Source organism: Phragmites australis, chromosome 9, assembly GCF_958298935.1.
Source record: "Phragmites australis chromosome 9, lpPhrAust1.1, whole genome shotgun sequence".
In the NCBI taxonomy this organism is placed as follows: Eukaryota; Viridiplantae; Streptophyta; class Magnoliopsida; order Poales; family Poaceae; genus Phragmites; species Phragmites australis.
The window spans coordinates 24977054-24995619 of NC_084929.1; the positions used below are offsets into that span (position 1 = coordinate 24977054).

The 18566-nt window shown below is 41.3% G+C and overlaps 1 protein-coding gene across 1 annotated transcript; it reads left to right on the plus strand.

Moving 5' to 3' along the window:
- The first annotated feature begins 5657 nt into the window (after positions 1-5657).
- LOC133928088 (uncharacterized) lies at positions 5658-7175 on the plus strand. Its single transcript, XM_062374366.1, has one exon. The coding sequence runs from the start codon at positions 5658-5660 to the stop codon at positions 7173-7175; it is 1518 nt and encodes a 505-aa protein (XP_062230350.1).
- Positions 7176-18566: the final 11391 nt, after the last annotated feature.

Sequence of the window (18566 nt, forward strand, 5' to 3'; positions counted from 1 at the left end):
AATCCCCACCTACACTATGGCTTGTTTTGATCTCACAAAAGAGCTATGCAATCAAATTAGTCTTATGATATGCCGCTACTGGTGGAGCCAACAAGAGAAAGAAAATAAATTGCATTGGCTGAGTTGGGAGAAGTTGCTGAAATCAAAGCAAGAAGGTGGACTAGGGTTTTGTGATATTCACGGGTTCAATCTTGCCATGTTAGCGAAGCAAGGGTGGAGACTTTTGGAGAATCCTAATTCATTATGTGCCCAAGTCCTCAACGCCAAATATTTCAGTGGTGTTTCCCTTCTTGAAGTAACACCACTCCATGGGATGTTGTACACACGGAGGAGCATCTTGAGAGGAGTATCTCCGTTAAAGAAGGGATTATTGTGGAGAGTTGGCAATGGAAATTTGATTAGAGTTTGGTCTGATCCTTGGATTCCGAAAGGTAATATGAGGAGACCAACCACACCAAGGGGATATAGCTTTATCACTCGTGTTTCAGACCTAATTGACCCAGTTACGGAGATATGGGATTGTGTTTTAGTGAATGATATATTTTGGCCTCAAGATGCTGATAGAATCCTACGTATTCCAGTGAATGTTGACACAGGGGACTGGTCGGCCTTGCATTATGATAGTTGGGGCTTGTTTACTGTGAGATCAGCATATCATGTCTTCTATGATGATGTGGCTAACTAAGGAGGTGGGAGGAGTTCATGCTCTAACCAAGGGCCGAGTCCAAGTGATCATTGGTGGAAGCTATGGAAATTACAATGTCGAGGCAAGATCAAGCATTTTCTTTGGCGACTTGCACATGATACCTTAGCCCTGTGTTAGAATCTAAAAAGAAGAGGTATGGAGGTAGACCCTTGGTGTTTTGTTTGCAGGAGATTAGATGAGGATGGGGGTCACATTTTCTTTAAATGCAAGTTTGTTAGGGCCTTGTAGAGAGAGCTTCTAATGGAGGATGATAGAGTGAAGCTTGAGGAGTGTCGTTCTACTTTGGAAGTTGTGCAGCTAATTGTTTCCATGGAACTTGAGAAGATGATCCAAGTAATAACTCTGCTTTGGATTTGGTGAGGTGAACGCAACGACATTAGAGAGTGTGAGCAAAGAAAAAGTACTAAAAGGCTAGCTCATATTGTGTGCAAAATGGCTTTAGATTACACACAAGTCCTCATGAAGAAAAAGGAGTAGACACAATGACAACATCCTCTGTGGAAACGACCTAAAAATGATGTTATCAGGATAAACAATGATGTTGCTTTTGCAAAGGCTAGCCATTCGGGCGGCTGGGGTTTCTATGCATGTGATCATAATAGGACGGTTGTGTTAGCGGGAGCTGGAGTGATCACAACGACCATGGATACTTTTCACGTTGAATTGATAGCTGCTACAAAACGAGTACATGATGCAATTGAAAGGGGTATGACAAATATTGTTTTGGAGACGAATGCCATCATGGTTAAGCAAGCAATTGAAGGATATATGTATAACCTATCGACGATCGGCAATGTTATATGCGAGCTTCAATATCTACCGTCGTCGAAGACACCCCTTCGTTGTCGTCCGGTCCAGATATGCTCCACTTCGGTGTAGATGCAGCCGACGCCACCCCATTTCTTCACATGGCTGGGGACGTCGCCACCCCCCATCACCGGTGCTGCTGTTGCCCCCTCCTTTGTCCACCACTGCCCCTCTTCTCTCTCACTCGAGCTGTTCCAAGCCTGACCTAGACGGTCGCCTCTCTCCCTTATCCCTTCGCCTGGCATGTGGGTCCCGCCCATTTGCTGAGACGAGCCAGTTCATGAGCCAAGCGGCCAGTAAACCAAGCCAAGCCCAAAATGAGCTGAGCTGCCAGTCGATTGAACCGAACCGAGCCCAGAAATCATTATATTCCGCCCTTTTCTTTTTTTGAATTAACCACCGACAAAACTTCCAAAGCCCGTTTCCCCTCCATTCTAGTTCTGTTTTCGACGATTCTTCCACCGATATTCATCTAAATTCGAAATCTACCCAACCATGTTAGTTTCATAATTTCTGTAATTTAATTAGTTTTTAATATAATTAATTAAATGCTTGTTTGTGTATGCGGTTTTACCATTTGTTGCGTGCGTTAGAGGAAGGAGCGTTCGAGGAGGATCCAGAGTTAGAAGAAGGAGCGGACAAGGACTTCAATGAAGGCAAGTCCTACACCATTGATCATGTTGAATCTAAGTTTTTAAACACATCTAGTAGGGCCATTATTTCAAACAATAGTAATATGTATGCTTAAGTTAATAACTTAAATTTTAAAATGCTAATATAGTTATGATCTAACTTGTTTATGCCATGCCTTGTTGTTGTTACCTTTATTCTGCTGAAACTCTAGAGGTCCGTAATAAAAACTATATTGATTGTTTGGATGAATGTTTGTTTACTAGCATGCTTAGAATTACTTTGCTCAAATGAATGAATCATGATAGTTACATGTGCTAATCAGGACTTCTCAAAAAGTGTGAAATGATGTGTGCTTGATGTGTGTGTAATGAGAAATGTGTTATTAGAAACCCTAAAGCTTGATTTGATAGTGGGGAATTACCTTGCAGCAAGGTTTGCCTTCATGGTGTTCTTGCTGGAAGACACTTGCCTTGATCATATAAGGACCAGCTCGATGTGATATCCAACCTAGTATTCAATCGTACCACATGTCCTATATGTGGTAGGACTTGACCCAACTCCTTCAACTTAGTTTAATACCCACTCAGAGGCCGGTAGTGGTAATGAGGACTAGGAGAAGACTCGAGTTGTACGTAACCCGGTCTAACTGGTGATGCTGTTAAGGCTATGTCATAGCCTTGGGATTGCTAAGTGGTTCTTCCCGTGATTTATTCTAAGGCCCCGGGTATCTTAGTGCCCTGTGGGTAGATATAGTGGCTATGTTGTGAAGATGTTGCGTCTCGTTATGACAGTTCTACCAGTTGTTAAGGTTGGAGTCTGTTCATAACAAAAACCGACAATGAACCCGAAGCCGGACTTGAAATTCTCATCCACTTCGCTTTTTCCTTCGCTCTCACGTCCACACCAAAAAATGGCTATGTCCCACTCACTCTCTCTCCTAGTCTTTATCCGATCCACACTAGGCCCCCTCCCCCTCTCTCTCCTAGTGCCCCATGCCGCCGGCCTCCTCGCCTCTACCACCATCGATGGACCTTTCAGATATAGGAGTTAAGAGGCTGTCTCGACGAAGCAACTAGCTTCACCAACTCTGGCACCATCGATCTCCCCGACACATCGAGGGTCGAGGCGCTTGGACCCTGTGCCGGAGATGTCTCCATAGCTGACGCCTCCGCTCAGGTCTCCTTCTCCAACATCAGCTACATCGACATCTCTGCACCTAGCCTGCCTTCCTTTGAGGTGTCACCACCTGTGGCTCACCACATATGGTGCACGACGATGAACGTGACGATGGGCGGGATCTGACAACAACACGCGTCTAGGCGGCCCCTTGGCATCGCAGCGGCACCCACTCCCCCTCTCTCTCCTAGTGTGTTGTGCGTGGGTGGGCATTTTAGTGCTATGGTGGTGGCCTTTGTGCCATAACATTTCTATGTGCAGGGCGTCATGGTGGCAGGATCCATGGCGGCGAGCACATTGAGGTCCTGGGCACCACGATGGTGAGATCCAGGAGCAGCACGACGAGGTCTGATGGCGGCATGGTGGGATCAATTTCTTTTCTTTTCTTTTTCTTTCCCGAAAAAGACTTCACTGCCAGTTCTAAACGACTAGTAGTGATGTCAACCCGACTTTTACTACCCGTAACCCACTACCGGTTCCAAAACCGGCAGTGATCGATGGTTCTATAGTAGTGTATGTGATGTACCATGTTATTATACTCTAATTGATGTATGTCTGTGATGACTACTTTTATTGGAAAGTTATGCGTATCAGCTACAGATCTAGGGACTAGTACGAGTTGCATTAGATGACCTAAAGGAGGGGCTTGACAATGACGAAGAACGGTGCGCCAGTGGGAGTTAGGGGAGGGGGCTTTCTTCGATGGTATTATCTATCTCCGTGTTTAGAGAGAGGTCGGCAGGCGGCAGGCCAACCCCGCGGAGGAGGCAAGTGCAAGGGCGGGGTGGCGAGGACACCGCTGCCCGCGAGCGATGGAGGTCCGTCAGATGGGTCGGTGCTGAAGCGAGGAAGCTCCGAAACAGAGTAGTTAGCATGATGATGGACGGTGGGCACGAATCTGACGACGGGAGAGCCGCTGGAGACAATAGGATGGGAAGGGGGAGTGTTGCTCTATTTTCATGTGGAGAAGAAGGGAGAGGAATGAAGAAGACGAGTTGAAATCTGTTTGATCGCAAATGAATGAAGGACTTTCATTGACTTAAAAACACCTATTTTAGGTCTCAGACCAGAGACGGATCCACCACTGGGGTCAAGCCCTCTACACTAGAGCAGACTTGGGAGCCCCAAGACCCTTCAATTTTTGGGCATAAAAGAGAAAGGAGAAGAGAAGAAGATAATGATTAGGAAGAAGAAGAGTTAAAATAGTGGAGAGAGAGGAGGAAAAAAAGAAAAACGCCCTCTATATTTCATATCGGTGGATTGGTCACTATGTGTGACATAGAGCAAGGTCTTTAAAAAACTTCATCTTTGAGCATTTGTTCGCTCTGTCATCCATGTATCTAAAATATAAAGTTACGAATGCGTTTGGTGTTCTGCCCGGTCTATTTCCTGCCTCCTACTCCCACCTAATTTAAAACCGGGTAAAACCACCTGAGAAAACTGCAATCTGTTTCCTGCCTCCTACTCCCACCTAATTTATAACCGGGTAAAACCACCTGAGAAAACCGGAAAAAAAACCGAACCCGTACGCAAGACCGTATGCAAGACCGGGCTGGCTCTTATGCAAGACCGGGCAGCACCCTTCCCCCACGCAGATCCTCCGCGCCGCTCACATAGATGCCCTGACCGGCGGCGCACGCGATGGGCGCGCCGCTCCCGCCCCTCCCCCCCCCCCCCCGCCGCTCACTCTGTTCCCCTCGCCGGAGGTCCAACCCATCCTCCTCCCCGCTCCCGCCCCTCCCCCCCGCCGCTCACTCCGTTCCCCTTGCCGGAGGTCCAACCCATCCTCCTCCCTGGTCCTCCTCACCGTGCTCCCCTCTCTGGCGGCCCAACCCATCCTCCTCCCCTGTCCTCCTCACTGTGCTCCCCTCTCCAGCGGCCCAACCCACCCTCTCCGGCGGCCCAACCCACCCTCCTCCTTGAACCCTCTTCCCCCCGCCATTCGCACGGGATCTGGCCCCACGCAGGTGACTATGTATGGCAACGCATCCGTTGTGGCGAGATATGTGGGGAAATTGCCGCCGCCTTCCAACCGAGGTGGTTCCGTATGGCTGCCGAGTTGATTCCGTTTCTTGCATTTCCTTTTTTGTTGATTTTCCTCTGATAACAGTGATTCCGTATTTTGCATATCCTTTTTTGATGCTTTGCCAGCTGATGACAGTATAAATCTTACCATTTTGGTGTTCCGAGGATGAACGAGGAAGGACGCCGAGGGGGTAGGCACCTTAACTAGGAGGACGGAAGGGATGCCGAGGAGTGCACTTCATCGAGGAGGATGAAGAGGGACTAGCGATTGTGTGGTAAGTCTGTATGCAAACATTTTGTTCTTGACGCAATGGTTTTAGTGACCCGGTTTGGTAAGCCTGATTACTTTGTCACAATGACCTGTAGTCCACATTGGGAGGAGATAACAAGTCAACTATTTCCGGGACAGACACCACAAGATAGACCAGAATTGGTTGCGAGAGTATACCGGGCTAAGCTGCGTGATTTACACGATTTTTTGATCAAGAAGAGTCACTTGGGTGAGGTCACATCATATGCACATGTTACAGAGTTTCAGAAGAGGGGTTTGCCACATGAGCACTTCTTATTGATTATGGCCCCTAACAGTAAGTTAAGCAGTCCTGATGATTACAACAAGGTTATTTCAGGAGAGATTCCTGATCCTATCAAATACCCTGTATTGCATGCTCTGGTTATCAAGCACATGCTACATGGATCATATGGTGCTCTCAACAAAAATTGCCCCTGCATGATAGACGGACATTGCCGTTTTCGTTATCCTCGACAATTCTGTTCGGCTACACAGCAAGGAAAAGACTCTTATCCTATATATAGGAGAAGGGAAGATGGCCGTCGAGTGGCGACCAGGGGTGCTGTATTGGATAATAGATGGGTGGTTCCGTACAACCCCACACTGGTTATGCGGTATAACTGCCATATTAATGTCGAAGTTTGCTCAAGCATCAAGGCAGTTAAGTACCTATACAAATATGTCTATAAAGGTCATGACCGTGCATCCTTCTCAGTCGATCCACAAGATCAAAATGGTACAATAATCAATGAGATTCGACAATACAGGGATGCAAGGTTCATAACTCCCCCCGAGGCCGTGTATCGGATATTTGGTTTCCCTTTGTATGCCGTATCTCCTTCTGTTTTGCAACTTCAACTACATCTGCCAAACATGCAACTTGTGTCATATAGAGCTACTGATAACCTGAATGATGTGGTGAACCGGGAGAAATCTAAGAGGTCGATGCTTACTGAGTATTTCAAGATGAACCTGGTGGATAGCAAGGCACGTAAATTGTTATACAAAGAGTTCCCGGAGCACTTCCGGTGGATCAAGTCCGATAAGCGCTGGCAAGCAAGGGTAAAGAGGCCGCAGGTTGGGAGAATTGTGTATGCAAACCCTGCTGAAGGGGAGAGGTACTATTTACATGTGCTCCTCAACCATGTGAGAGGCGCAACTTCATATGAGAACCTTCGTACTGTACATGGGAAAACCTGTTCCACCTTCAGAGATGCGTGCGAGATGATAGGGCTCGTAGAGACTGATAGATCCCTCGATGAATGCTTGGCTGAGTCTACTACATTCCACATGCCTTGTGCACTGAGAAGGTTGTTTACGACAATTATTGTATTCTGCGAGGCGACAAATATCCGTGGCTTATGGGAAAATCATTTTGAAGCAATGTCCCAAGATTATCGTTGTACACACAATGATGCAGCAATGGTTGAGCAACTGGTGCTTAGGGATATTAGAAACGTGGTTCATTCAATGGGAAAGGATGTAAGGAATTATGGTCTTCCGGAGGTTGACGACTCAGGTGATGTCCTTGCGTAGTGTTTTACGTTTTTTTCGCTTATTTTGTCAATAGTCATGATTTATTGGTAAATACATTACAGTTGATCTCCATGATGAATTATGGTTTGCAGATAACACCTTAACTTGTCGAGTAAAGTATTATGATTTACATAATACATATAACAATTTTCCTTGGTTACCGTACAAATAATTAGGCTCAATTATATTGCTAAAATATGGTGATGTGAATAAACCATAACAAAATGGCAGTTCTCTTATAGTTATGTCAGTGCTTATTTATCTTACACTGTATTGTAAATATTTTGTTATGTTAACTAACGGTTCAGTTAATATTTTATTATTATATTGTTCATACAGCTGATTATTATAGCGATCAATCGAGAGAAGTATTAGAGGAATTGTCGGTGGGCGTAGACGTAGAACATCTGAATCTTATTAATACACTGAACATAGAGCAGTGATCGAGGTTTGATGAAATAATAGATCACGTAATCAACTCTAAGAGCCAGGTATTCTTTGTTGACGGTCCAGGTGGCACGGGAAAGACATATTTGTACAAGGCATTGCTTGCAAAGGTTCGTTCGATGGGTCTGATAGCCATTGCAACTGCAATGTCTGGTATTGCAGCGTCCATCATGCCTGGTGGTCTCACCGCCCATTCCAGGTTCAAGATCCCCATAAAGCTTTCCGACAATAACATGTGTAATTTCACCAAACAGAGCGGTACCGCTGAGTTGCTTCGCAGGTCACACTTGATAATCTGGGACGAAGTTGCCATGACCAAACATCAAGCTATTGAAACACTCGATAGGTCTCTCCAGGATATAATGGGATGCTCGCAGCTCTTTGGTGGAAAGGTCATGGTATTTGGAGGAGACTTTAGGCAGGTCCTTCCAGTGGTGACACGTGGTACGAGGGCACAGATCACTGATGCTACACTACAAAGGTCTTATATATGGGAGAAGATACGTAAGATACAGCTAACCCGGAATATGAGGGCACAGTCTGACCCATGGTTCTCCGAATACCTCCTTAGGATTAGCAACGGAACAGAAGAGACAATTGGTGATGATTATGTGCGTCTCTCAAATGATATCGTGGTTGGTTACAGTTTTGCAGAAGAATCAATTGACAAACTCATTGAATTTGTATACCCAGATCTCCAGAACAATTCTACGTCAGCGGACTACATGAGTGCACGTGCTATCCTCTCAACTAAGAATGAGCATGTGGATGAGCTGAATGCAATTATGATAGATAGGTTTCCAGGCAAGGAGACGGTATACTACAACTTTGATTCCGTCGACGATGATTCACGAAACAACTATCCGATTGACTTTCTGAACTCAATCACACCAAATGGATTGCCACCACATTTGCTTAAACTCAAAAGCAACTGTCCAGTCATCCTGCTTCGGAATCTTGATCCTCACAACGGTCTCTGCAATGGAACAAGGCTAATGGTTAGAGCTTGCCAACGTAATGCCATTGATGCAGAGATTGTTGGCGGGCAACATCCTGGAAAGAGGGTGTTCATTCCTAGGATCCCTTTGTCCCCCTCAGAGGACATTTCACTCCCTTTCAGATTCAAGAGGAAACAATTTCCAATCCACCTTAGCTTTGCAATGACTATAAACAAAGCTCAAGGACAAACCATTCCTAATGTTGGTATTTATCTACCCGAGCCTGTGTTTTCTCATGGACAGCTGTATGTTGCATTATCGAGGAGTGTATCACGTCAGTCAACATGAATTCTAGCTAAGCCAAATAAAGATATAGATGCCATAGGGAGAAGCACCAAGAATATTGTGTACAGAGATGTATTGGAATGGTGTTCTTCGGTTTCATGATCGGTATCTTGCTTCTAACCTCACTATAATTGATTCGTTTGTGAATTGCAAATGTAATAATTAATTGTGCTGTAGGAACACTTCTGGTTTCTTCGTTTTCGAGTGCAAGCGCACATAGAATGGAGAAAAGGCCAGAACCTACAATTCATAGAGTAAGTCTTCTCCAACGCACAACGGTGCACAATTCGCATGGATCCTTGTTATTGACATGAAATGCACATGCAGGATGGGAACGGCAGTCAACTAAGGAAGCAATTTTTTGGTAAACCTACTGAAATATAACAGGAAAGAACGTGAAGACGACATCCCCTCCTTGGACGAAAAATTGTCAAGAGCATTAGGCATTCGATGTTTCCAAAGATAAAATACTTGTGATATTATATTTGCACGTGACTATCTATTCAACCATATATTACTTGATGTATTGTTTATTTTTATTTTTGATGCTCTAAAACCATATATAAGTAACTGTGGATGTAAAAAATTGCGCGTGACTATTTATTTTTATTCTTGATACTCTAAAAACATATTAGACACCGTAGTTAAAAAAAACACGCGTGAGTTTGGTATCCAGCACCCAATCCTACCTGTTCTGATCGAATCTAACGCATCTAGCTCCCCACACCCCCAATGCGTCGTATTTTCTGTCTGCCTCAACCTGGCTCCATCCCACCCACAGAAATTGGTCAACACAGATTAACCAACCCCGCTATCGCACCCCATCCTACCCACCCCCGCATGTGAAAAAGCTGTTGCCGGCCCCGATCTCCATCTCCGCCGCCTGCTTGCCTCGTCGCGCACCTTGGCCCTGGCTTTCGCCGCCTCCAACACCGTTGTCCTTGGCCCGCAGTGCGCCTGCCTCCGGCTACATCGGACGCCTCCAGCCCTCGGCGCCATCGGCATCGACCGCCTCCGGCCCCGACGTCCTCGGCCCGCATCTTGCCCACCTCCGGCCCCGGCGTCCTCAGCCCGCAGTTTGCCCGCCTCCGGCCCCAAAGTCCGATGCTCGCAGCACGCCTGCCTCCGGCTACATCGGCCACCTCCAGCCCCCAGCGCCCTCGGCATCGACCGCCTCCAGCCCCGGCGTCCTCGGCCCGCAGCTCGCCCGCCTCCGGCTACATCGGCCGCCTCGAGCCCCCGTGCCCCCGACATCGACCGCCTCTAGCCCCTGGTGTTCCTCGGCCCGCAGCTCACCCGCGTCCGGCCCCGACGTCCTCGGCCCGCGGCGCACCAGCCTCCGCCTACATCCCCACGCCCACTGAATTTGGGGTACTCCTTCTTCACAGGTAGGCATCCCTGCCGGCTTTACCGCCATCAATGGCCGGTCCCCACACCGCGATAGGGAGGGCGCAATTTACACTGGATCCGCCATCGAGGTGAGTTAAAAAGGAATGTGTATATATGACAAATCTCTACATACCAAAATTATCTATTGTTACCAATTCCACTTGTTTTGTTTCTAACAATCCTTATATAAACCATCGAGGAGGAGGGCAGAGGGAGGTTCGGTCTTCAGCTGAGGAGGAGAGAAGAGGGAGGATCGGGGGTCGGCTGAGGAAATCAGGTTTGTTTTGTTCAGCCATTTCTGTAGACGAACATTTGGATTTCTCCGAGGGATATGCATGTCTCAGTTTATGCTTCTATGCTGCCAAGTGATACATTTTGATTATGTAGATAGTACATTACTAAAATGCTCATATTTCGATCTGCAAGCATGATTCACACGATTTGATGTTTCTAGATTATGCCTTGTATATTTGGCGTTCTGATTATGTTGAGTTACGGAATATGGATCGTAGCAGTTAGTAATGTACTGTCATTACTGTGGATTTGTCTATATGATGTTGCTGCTTGTAGGTCAGTAAACGTTGGAAATTCATATAGATAGAAGTTTCTACTTCTTAAGTATTTTTTGTGACCTTTCATTTAGTTGCTTATCTACTGTTCTGGTGCACTCTAAAACTGCAGCAAGAAGAAAAAGAGAGGAGGACAGGCAGTTGGTCATGATAAAGTTAACCGAGGATTGCGCCAGTTTAGTATGAAAGGTGAGGAAGCAGCATAATGCAAATGCAAAATACGGGTCCTTGTATAGTGATTGGTACAGTAGTATACCAAAATGCAAACTATCATAGGTTTCTTGACGTATACTGTTTGTTCCTTTGCAGTTTGTGAGAAGGTTGAAAGTAAAGGGAGACCAATATTTAATGAGGTTAGTGATTTGTTATTTCTATTAGAGATCACATGGGTTTACTTTTCTTGTTGTGATGCAAGGCATGTATTAGAGATCACATGGGTTTACTTTGATGAACTAGGAAACAACAAATTTACATATTTGAGTCCCTGATTCCTTAGCATGTATGAGTTTGCTATTTCTTGATCTTCGAAGATTTGATCCATTATTTGCTGGTTTTAAAGAATATGGTGATATATGTGATATATTTCTGCTCTTTTATATATATAGTTGAATGCCCGTGCGTTGCAACGGGTGTCGCAAATTTAGACACGACAACATGAGCATGAAGGTAGAACTATAGTACAAGACCCATAATCAGAAAGGATGTGGCAACAATGTTCTAAAGAGATGGTTCCAATAGGTACATGATATAGGAATAAACCTTCAAATCATAACATTGTATGTGATGCTGCATGATAGAAAGTACAACAAACGATAAAAACTATATTAGCACTCAAAACTGCTAGAGCATCACTCAATCGAGGTATTAAAATATTTGAATGAAGCTGCATAAACCCTTCAAGTCATATGGTTGGAAAATCACACACCCACTTAGACTAAGAAAAGAGAACAACAATGTATATTTTATTGGTTCTTGAAAACCCAAAAGAGAACAAACCATGTAGAAAAAATATGAACTAAAGAGTTTTTTTATTTTAGCCCATCCAACTATCCAGATACCAAGGCATTGCAATACCACTATAATATATTGTCAAAATAGTGTTTCTACAAACTAACCTTCGCCATAGTGTGTAGTTGCCAAAACACTAATCAAACTGGAAGCAAACCAATCCAAGGAAAATAGGAAATAAAGATTTATTGCAGGTCATCCACAGGGCAGTAAGATCACAATCTCCATAACAATAAGAAAGTTACCTCTTTCTTGTTCTTGCTACAACATCCCCTTTGCCACACTTCAATTATTTCAAAAGAAACCTAAAAAGGCAGAAGGAAAACGTTCAAGCATAAACAAAACGAACACCAGATCAAGCAAGAACCAGTAAGGTACTACAACTCCTCATGGAAAAAAACACAAGTTACTACAACATCAATCGTAGAGCAGGAAAAGAAATATGGGTTAAACAAGCGGTATTAGCAGTTAGAAAGTACTTGAGAAAAGAGAAAAGTTGTGAGCATATACCCTTCTCCAAAGCTACAATGACAAGCATCTTGCAAAGATCCACTTGATTCTTCAAGTTTTCCTCCAACCTCCTCTCACCCCATGCCTGTACAATTGCATTGTTTGCATGCAATAAGGAACAAACAATTTATATCAGCTAAGTGGAATTCAGAGAGATTGATTCCAATTTGTAAAACTAGATCAGAATAGGCAGACTCATGAACAATTTTAACCTATCAAAGTATTGCAAGAACACACAAAATAAATACAGACATCTCCAAAAAGTAAGTCAGGGACTTACAAAAGCTTTAAATGTGAGCCTGAGAGCTGTCATTTCATATATGCAACATCCTGCGAAAAAAATCAATGAGTATTAAATCACAAGAATGCTATATTAGTGCAGAGACATGATTTATGACACTATAGTGATACACACCTAGAGACCAAATATCGGACTTGGTACCATATGGTATATCTGCAAAAAGTTCTTGGCACATATGACTTGATGTTCCTACCACCTTTGTTAGAGTAATACAGTAATAAGCAACACCATCAAATACATGGAAGAAAACTCAAAATTTCAAGTCTACTTACAGAAGACGCAAGATCATCTGAATATATTAATCATGTGTATAATGTTCTATCAATCCGAACAATAAACCTATTAAGTTTTCTGCTTATAATTACTTTTGTTGCTCACAATAATCCCCGTCCCTCTGTTTCTCATTTGGATTCCAGTCCATAAATTGGGAAATTAAATTTCTATATTAATCACCATGTTTTGTCACTATATATTTTTTCTGAATTCAGATACGAGTTGAGATGGATATGTCTAGATAGTTGTTGCAAAAATGTTTAGACTTTGGATTTCTCCTTTTCTTAATCTGGGTTTGGCTCACTTCTCTAATCAATATTCTTACATGCAGATTTTATTGAAGAAAACTCTGAAAGAGTGGCTTCAAGAAATTCATAAAAGTACATTACTCTGATCTATATATTTTTTAGTTTTACTTTTTATATTAGTTTTAATATTCTGTTCTGTATTGGTATGTTTGTCATATTTTGTTTTCTTAATACCAATTCGATGTGTGCTTTTGTGCTACTTAGCCTGCAGTAAGTGAGTTTTCTTTGGGTCTTAATTTTAGACTGCAATCTAAAGTTTTATCATGTGTTCTTCATTTTGAATTTTAAGTTAAGCGGTGTAGGCTTGCCGATAGTCTTGTTAGTATTTAAACTCTGGATCTTTGACAATCTGAGGGTGTTATGTAGTTGTTAGGTTCAACAGTCTTTTAATCATTCGGTTGAGTGCTTATTGGTTCAGTTTGCCTTGGCTAAGGACATGTATTACCTGCTGTAAGTTTGTTCAGAAAAATTTTCAGCACAATTTTTGTACCTTCGTTAGTCTGCTATTTAATTCTCTATGACATTGAGATTGTTCCCAGTGATGATTTCCTTCAAAATATGTGTATAATTTTCTATCAATCCGAACAATAAACCTATAAAGTTTCCTGCTCATAATTACTTTTGTTGCTCACAATAATCTCTGTCCCTTTGTTTCTCATTTGGATTCCAGTCCATAAATTGGGAAATTTAAATTTCTATATTAATCACCCTGTTTTGTCACTATATATTTTTCTGAATTCAGATATGAGTTCAGATAGATATGTCTAGATAGTTGTTGCAAAAATGTTTAGACTTTGGAGTTCTCCCTTTCTTAATCTGGGTTTGGCTCACTTCTTCAATCAATATTCTTACATGCAGATTTTATTGAAGAAAACTCTGAAAGAGTGACTTCAAGAAATTCATAAAAGTACATTACTCTGATCTATATATTTTTTAGTTTTACTTTTAATATTACTTTTAATATTCTGTTCTATATTGGTATGTTTGTTAACCTATTTACCTGTTCTGCCTCTTGAAGGTGTTGTGCTGCAATCCATGATATTAGATGTTAGCCTTGTGATTCATGTTTGCCTTGTGATTACCAAACAGACATATTTATTATTACAAGTTTAGCAATACAAAGCAGTCTATTTATTTGAATCCCTAACGTTTGCCTTTGTGAATAACAAACCAATGGAGCCTCCTCCTCTGTTTTCTGTATTATGAGTAAGTACGATCATCACTCTCTGTAGCGGTTGTATTTTGAGATTGTTTCATTCTTCTCTCTTGCTCGGTTATTGTTGGTGTGTAGATTAGTTCAGACGTCCTAGCCTAGGGAATCAATGTTAAGTGTCCCATTGTTCTTATTTGCTATTGCAGAAGATATAATCATGTACAACAGATATGGAATACACTACCAAAACAATTTATCTGTGATGCATAATATTTTTTTAATTTTATTACTGGGTTAGGACGCCTCTTTTGTATTTCACAAAGTTATTGCAGATAGGACTCCAATTTTGTTATTCTTTTAAGGTAGTGTTCTTAGGATTGGTGTTTCCAAGTTCTATTTGACAAAACCATGTGATTTGACTTAAAAAAAAATCTCTACAGGCTTTTGTCAATGTGCACAACGCTACCTTTTTATAGACTTAGGACATGTATTCCTCATGATGTGCTCCCATTTTCTGTCTTTGTATTTCAGTTTTGCAACCAAAACCCAACGGACAAGTTTCAGATGCCAGCACACTATGATTCTTCAAAAAAGTGCTTGAATATTTGTTGATTCCGTATTTAGCAGTTATCACTCTGTCATAGATTGATACATGCAAGAATTTGAACTGCACATGACTACTCGGCATGTTGTTCCAGAATCTAACAAATTGATAAAAGGACCAAATTTGCTTACATTTAATATATATATATATATATATATATATATACATATACATATATGAAGTTATGTCTTATATTTAATCGCCGGTTTTCCTTCTCTATTGTTGTAGTGCATATTAGGTATTCTTTCTTTGTGATGCAAATTGATGATGCCATAAAAATATCATATTGACACAGCTAGCTATGGCACACTATTTTTTACATTGTAATAATAAACCTTCAACATGCATGTGTGTACAGATGGATTCTTTTGAGGATCAGAAAGAATCAACTGGTATAAGCCCCGATGTTCAGATATTGGAAGGGACCAATAACACATTGAGTTCTACACTATCAAAATTTAAATCATGACATAACAAACCAAAGAAGGCGCATACAACTAGAGTTGCCCCACAAGGTACATATTTTCACTATGTTTATTATTTTTTCTCTTTAGCTATATTAGTCTCTTATTCATCTGTTTTGTTACAGATTATATTTGTACTGAAGAAGATATTGCCATTGTCGAATCCATCAAATCATCACCTGATAATAGAATACTTGTGGACATCGACGATGCATTCGTAGACAAGTTCCATTTCGAATGCCTTCTACAGCCTAATGAATTCTTAAATGATGAAGTAAGTACACCTGCATAAATCAGTTATATAACATGACCCTATAATTTAATCGTAATTTATAACTTGTAACTACAGGTCATAAGCGCATATATCCATTGTATAAGGGCTAAAGAGCATCTACATTATAGGGCTGGTGGAAAAGTTTTCCTAGAGAATACTTACATTTCTAGTATTCTAAAGCGTGATGGCAAGCTTACGATGGACAAAATAGATCCTAGCCATGACACCATCAAAAAAAAGGTGGATAATTATCTGGAGCATGATATGGTAACAATCAACACCATATTTATCAATTTTATATTTATATATTAACATATCTATATCTAATACTTATGCCAAATGTTTGCTTTAGGTATTCATTCCAATTAACATCTCACGATACCATTGGTATCTAGCAGTTGTGAACGCCAAAAGATGTGAGATACATGTCCTCGATTCGCTAGGGCCTACAATGGATCGCAACGACCTCACTCTTACTGTAAGAATTTACAAGTTCGATACTTTTTTTTCATTAAATTTAAGAAGACTTTTTTTATATTACCTATGATGCTACAATTTATATTTAACAGATAAGTGGATTGGATAAACAAATAAATATTACATCGCAGTTAAAAGAGCTTAAAGACCACAAGTGGCAGGACCTCAGGGTTGGAACATGGCCTATTATAGAGATATTCTCATATGCGATGCACACTGACGGGTACACTAAAGCATTGTTGCTTGCTGAAATAATTACCTTTCATTGTTTGATTAAATTAAATAAGTAACTCTATAAAGTTTCTGCAATACTGTAGTGTCTCTTGTGGTTTATTCATGCTAAACTTCATGAAGTATTGGACAGGAGATACACTATCTCATAGTGTGACTCGGGTATTTTAAGCATGATCATAAAGGTTTGCGACATGTTTAAATATTATATTATATTCAGGTAACCGATTAATTTTAATTGCAATTTTGTAGTGTGATATGACGAATTTCAGACTAAAACTAGCAGCAATTTTGTTGGACTCGAATCTAAACACCAGGAAAGCGTGTTCATATTCCAAACATGACAGCAAAGAAGAAAAAAATTCAAATGATGTTGTGATTGTAGAGAGTCCTGCCAAGCGTGGCAAATTTTCGAAGACATCACATCAAATTGAAGATCAATCGTCACTATATGTTCTTCCTATTGCCATCATACCGACAAATGCATCTGAGTTAGTAGGCGAGCTTTGCAAATTTATCATGTCTATAGACCATGCTGAGACTTTAGAGTACGTCTATTTAATTCCATATAATATGTATTGCATATATACATTATTCTAATATATTATTGAACCTAATGCAATATATTGCTTCATAGGAAAGAATGGATTCGGAGCTCTAAGCCTCAACTGATTAGCTTAAGCCTAAAAAAGGTCCAAGAAATAATGGATATGCAAAAGCCTATGGACAAGGATTGTTTCAATATGGGTGTGAGGATGTTCGCTTGTGACGAGATCAACCTGTTAATGGACGAACAATATCACTACATGGACCTACAGTTCTGGGTACAATATATTATATTCATGTAATAATTCTGTTTGCACATAATCTTACGAGCTCTCTTTATTATCATAGTTGTTGTGTGACTTTGGATGACATCTGAAATATCGAAGGAAGCTTGATGTCCATTTGTTGGCAAAAAAGTTTGATACGTGGCTTGGGATGGAGTATAATATTTCACAGTGCAAGTTGGTACGGTTAAGTTGGTATGTTTTGTTTCGTTGTTTATCTGTGTCGTGGTTTAGTTTCTCCTAATAGTAGTAACTATTATTTGCAGATTCTATTGCCGACATATCAGCATGGACATTTCATACTATTTGCATTCGACATAGTGGCTAGAAGTGTATCGATATTAGACCCACTGCCTATACCGGATTGGTTTAAAGGATATGAACCCATATGCTTCTATCTGTTGAAAACTCTTAAAATTTCCAATAAATTGAATCTAGCTCAGGAAGTAGCAAACCCCTCGTGGATTGACGACATATGTGATTGGCGTCGTATACTACCAATTTATGTTCCAAAGACAAAAGATTGGTAAATTTCTTACAACATTGGTTCTATCAATTAGATTATTCATATAGATGTAACAATTTTTTCTGCAGGTTTGACTCGGGTTTTTTTGTTATTAACTTCATGCGCGCGTGGAATAGTAAACAACTACAACCACCGATTTGCACTGTGAGTGTTCTCAACAGCATTATGGTTTACATTAAGCAATTGGTCATCTGGTTATGCACTTCTTCTGACAATTACAATGAAATATAATGCGTTGACAGGATGTGCACGAACTAAGGAAGAAGTTTCTGGTTGACCTGCTGAAATACAATGGGAATGAATCTAAAGACAACATCCCTGAAGTTGTACGAGAATTTGTTAAACGTATTAGATAGTGTATTATTTCGGAATGAGATATAATAAGTTGTATTATTATTTTTGCTTATGACTATTGTACTGTTTACTGTTTATTTTGCTTATTATGACTATTGTACCGTTTACACATTGTTTTATTTTTAAATACGTGGCTTTCATGCAATGTAATGGATGTGGAGTACATCTACGTACGCGTATAAAAATTGCAAGTGCGTGTCGCACGTGCATAGTTACTAGTCATCCTTAGGGAAAAAAAAAAACTGGTTCACTCAATGATTTGATTTGGATCTTCAATCTCCTAGTGAAAGATTTTGAATTTCCACTTCGCATAAATTTGAAATTAGCCGTTAGGCGTAGAAACTCTTCCAACAAATGAACGCAGCTCCGTATAAATGGACCCCGGAAAAA

Bases quoted from the DNA above. Each gene is read 5' to 3' on its own strand.
- LOC133928088 (XM_062374366.1), top strand. From the start codon at position 5,658: ATGGTTTTAGTGACCCGGTTTGGTAAGCCTGATTACTTTGTCACAATG.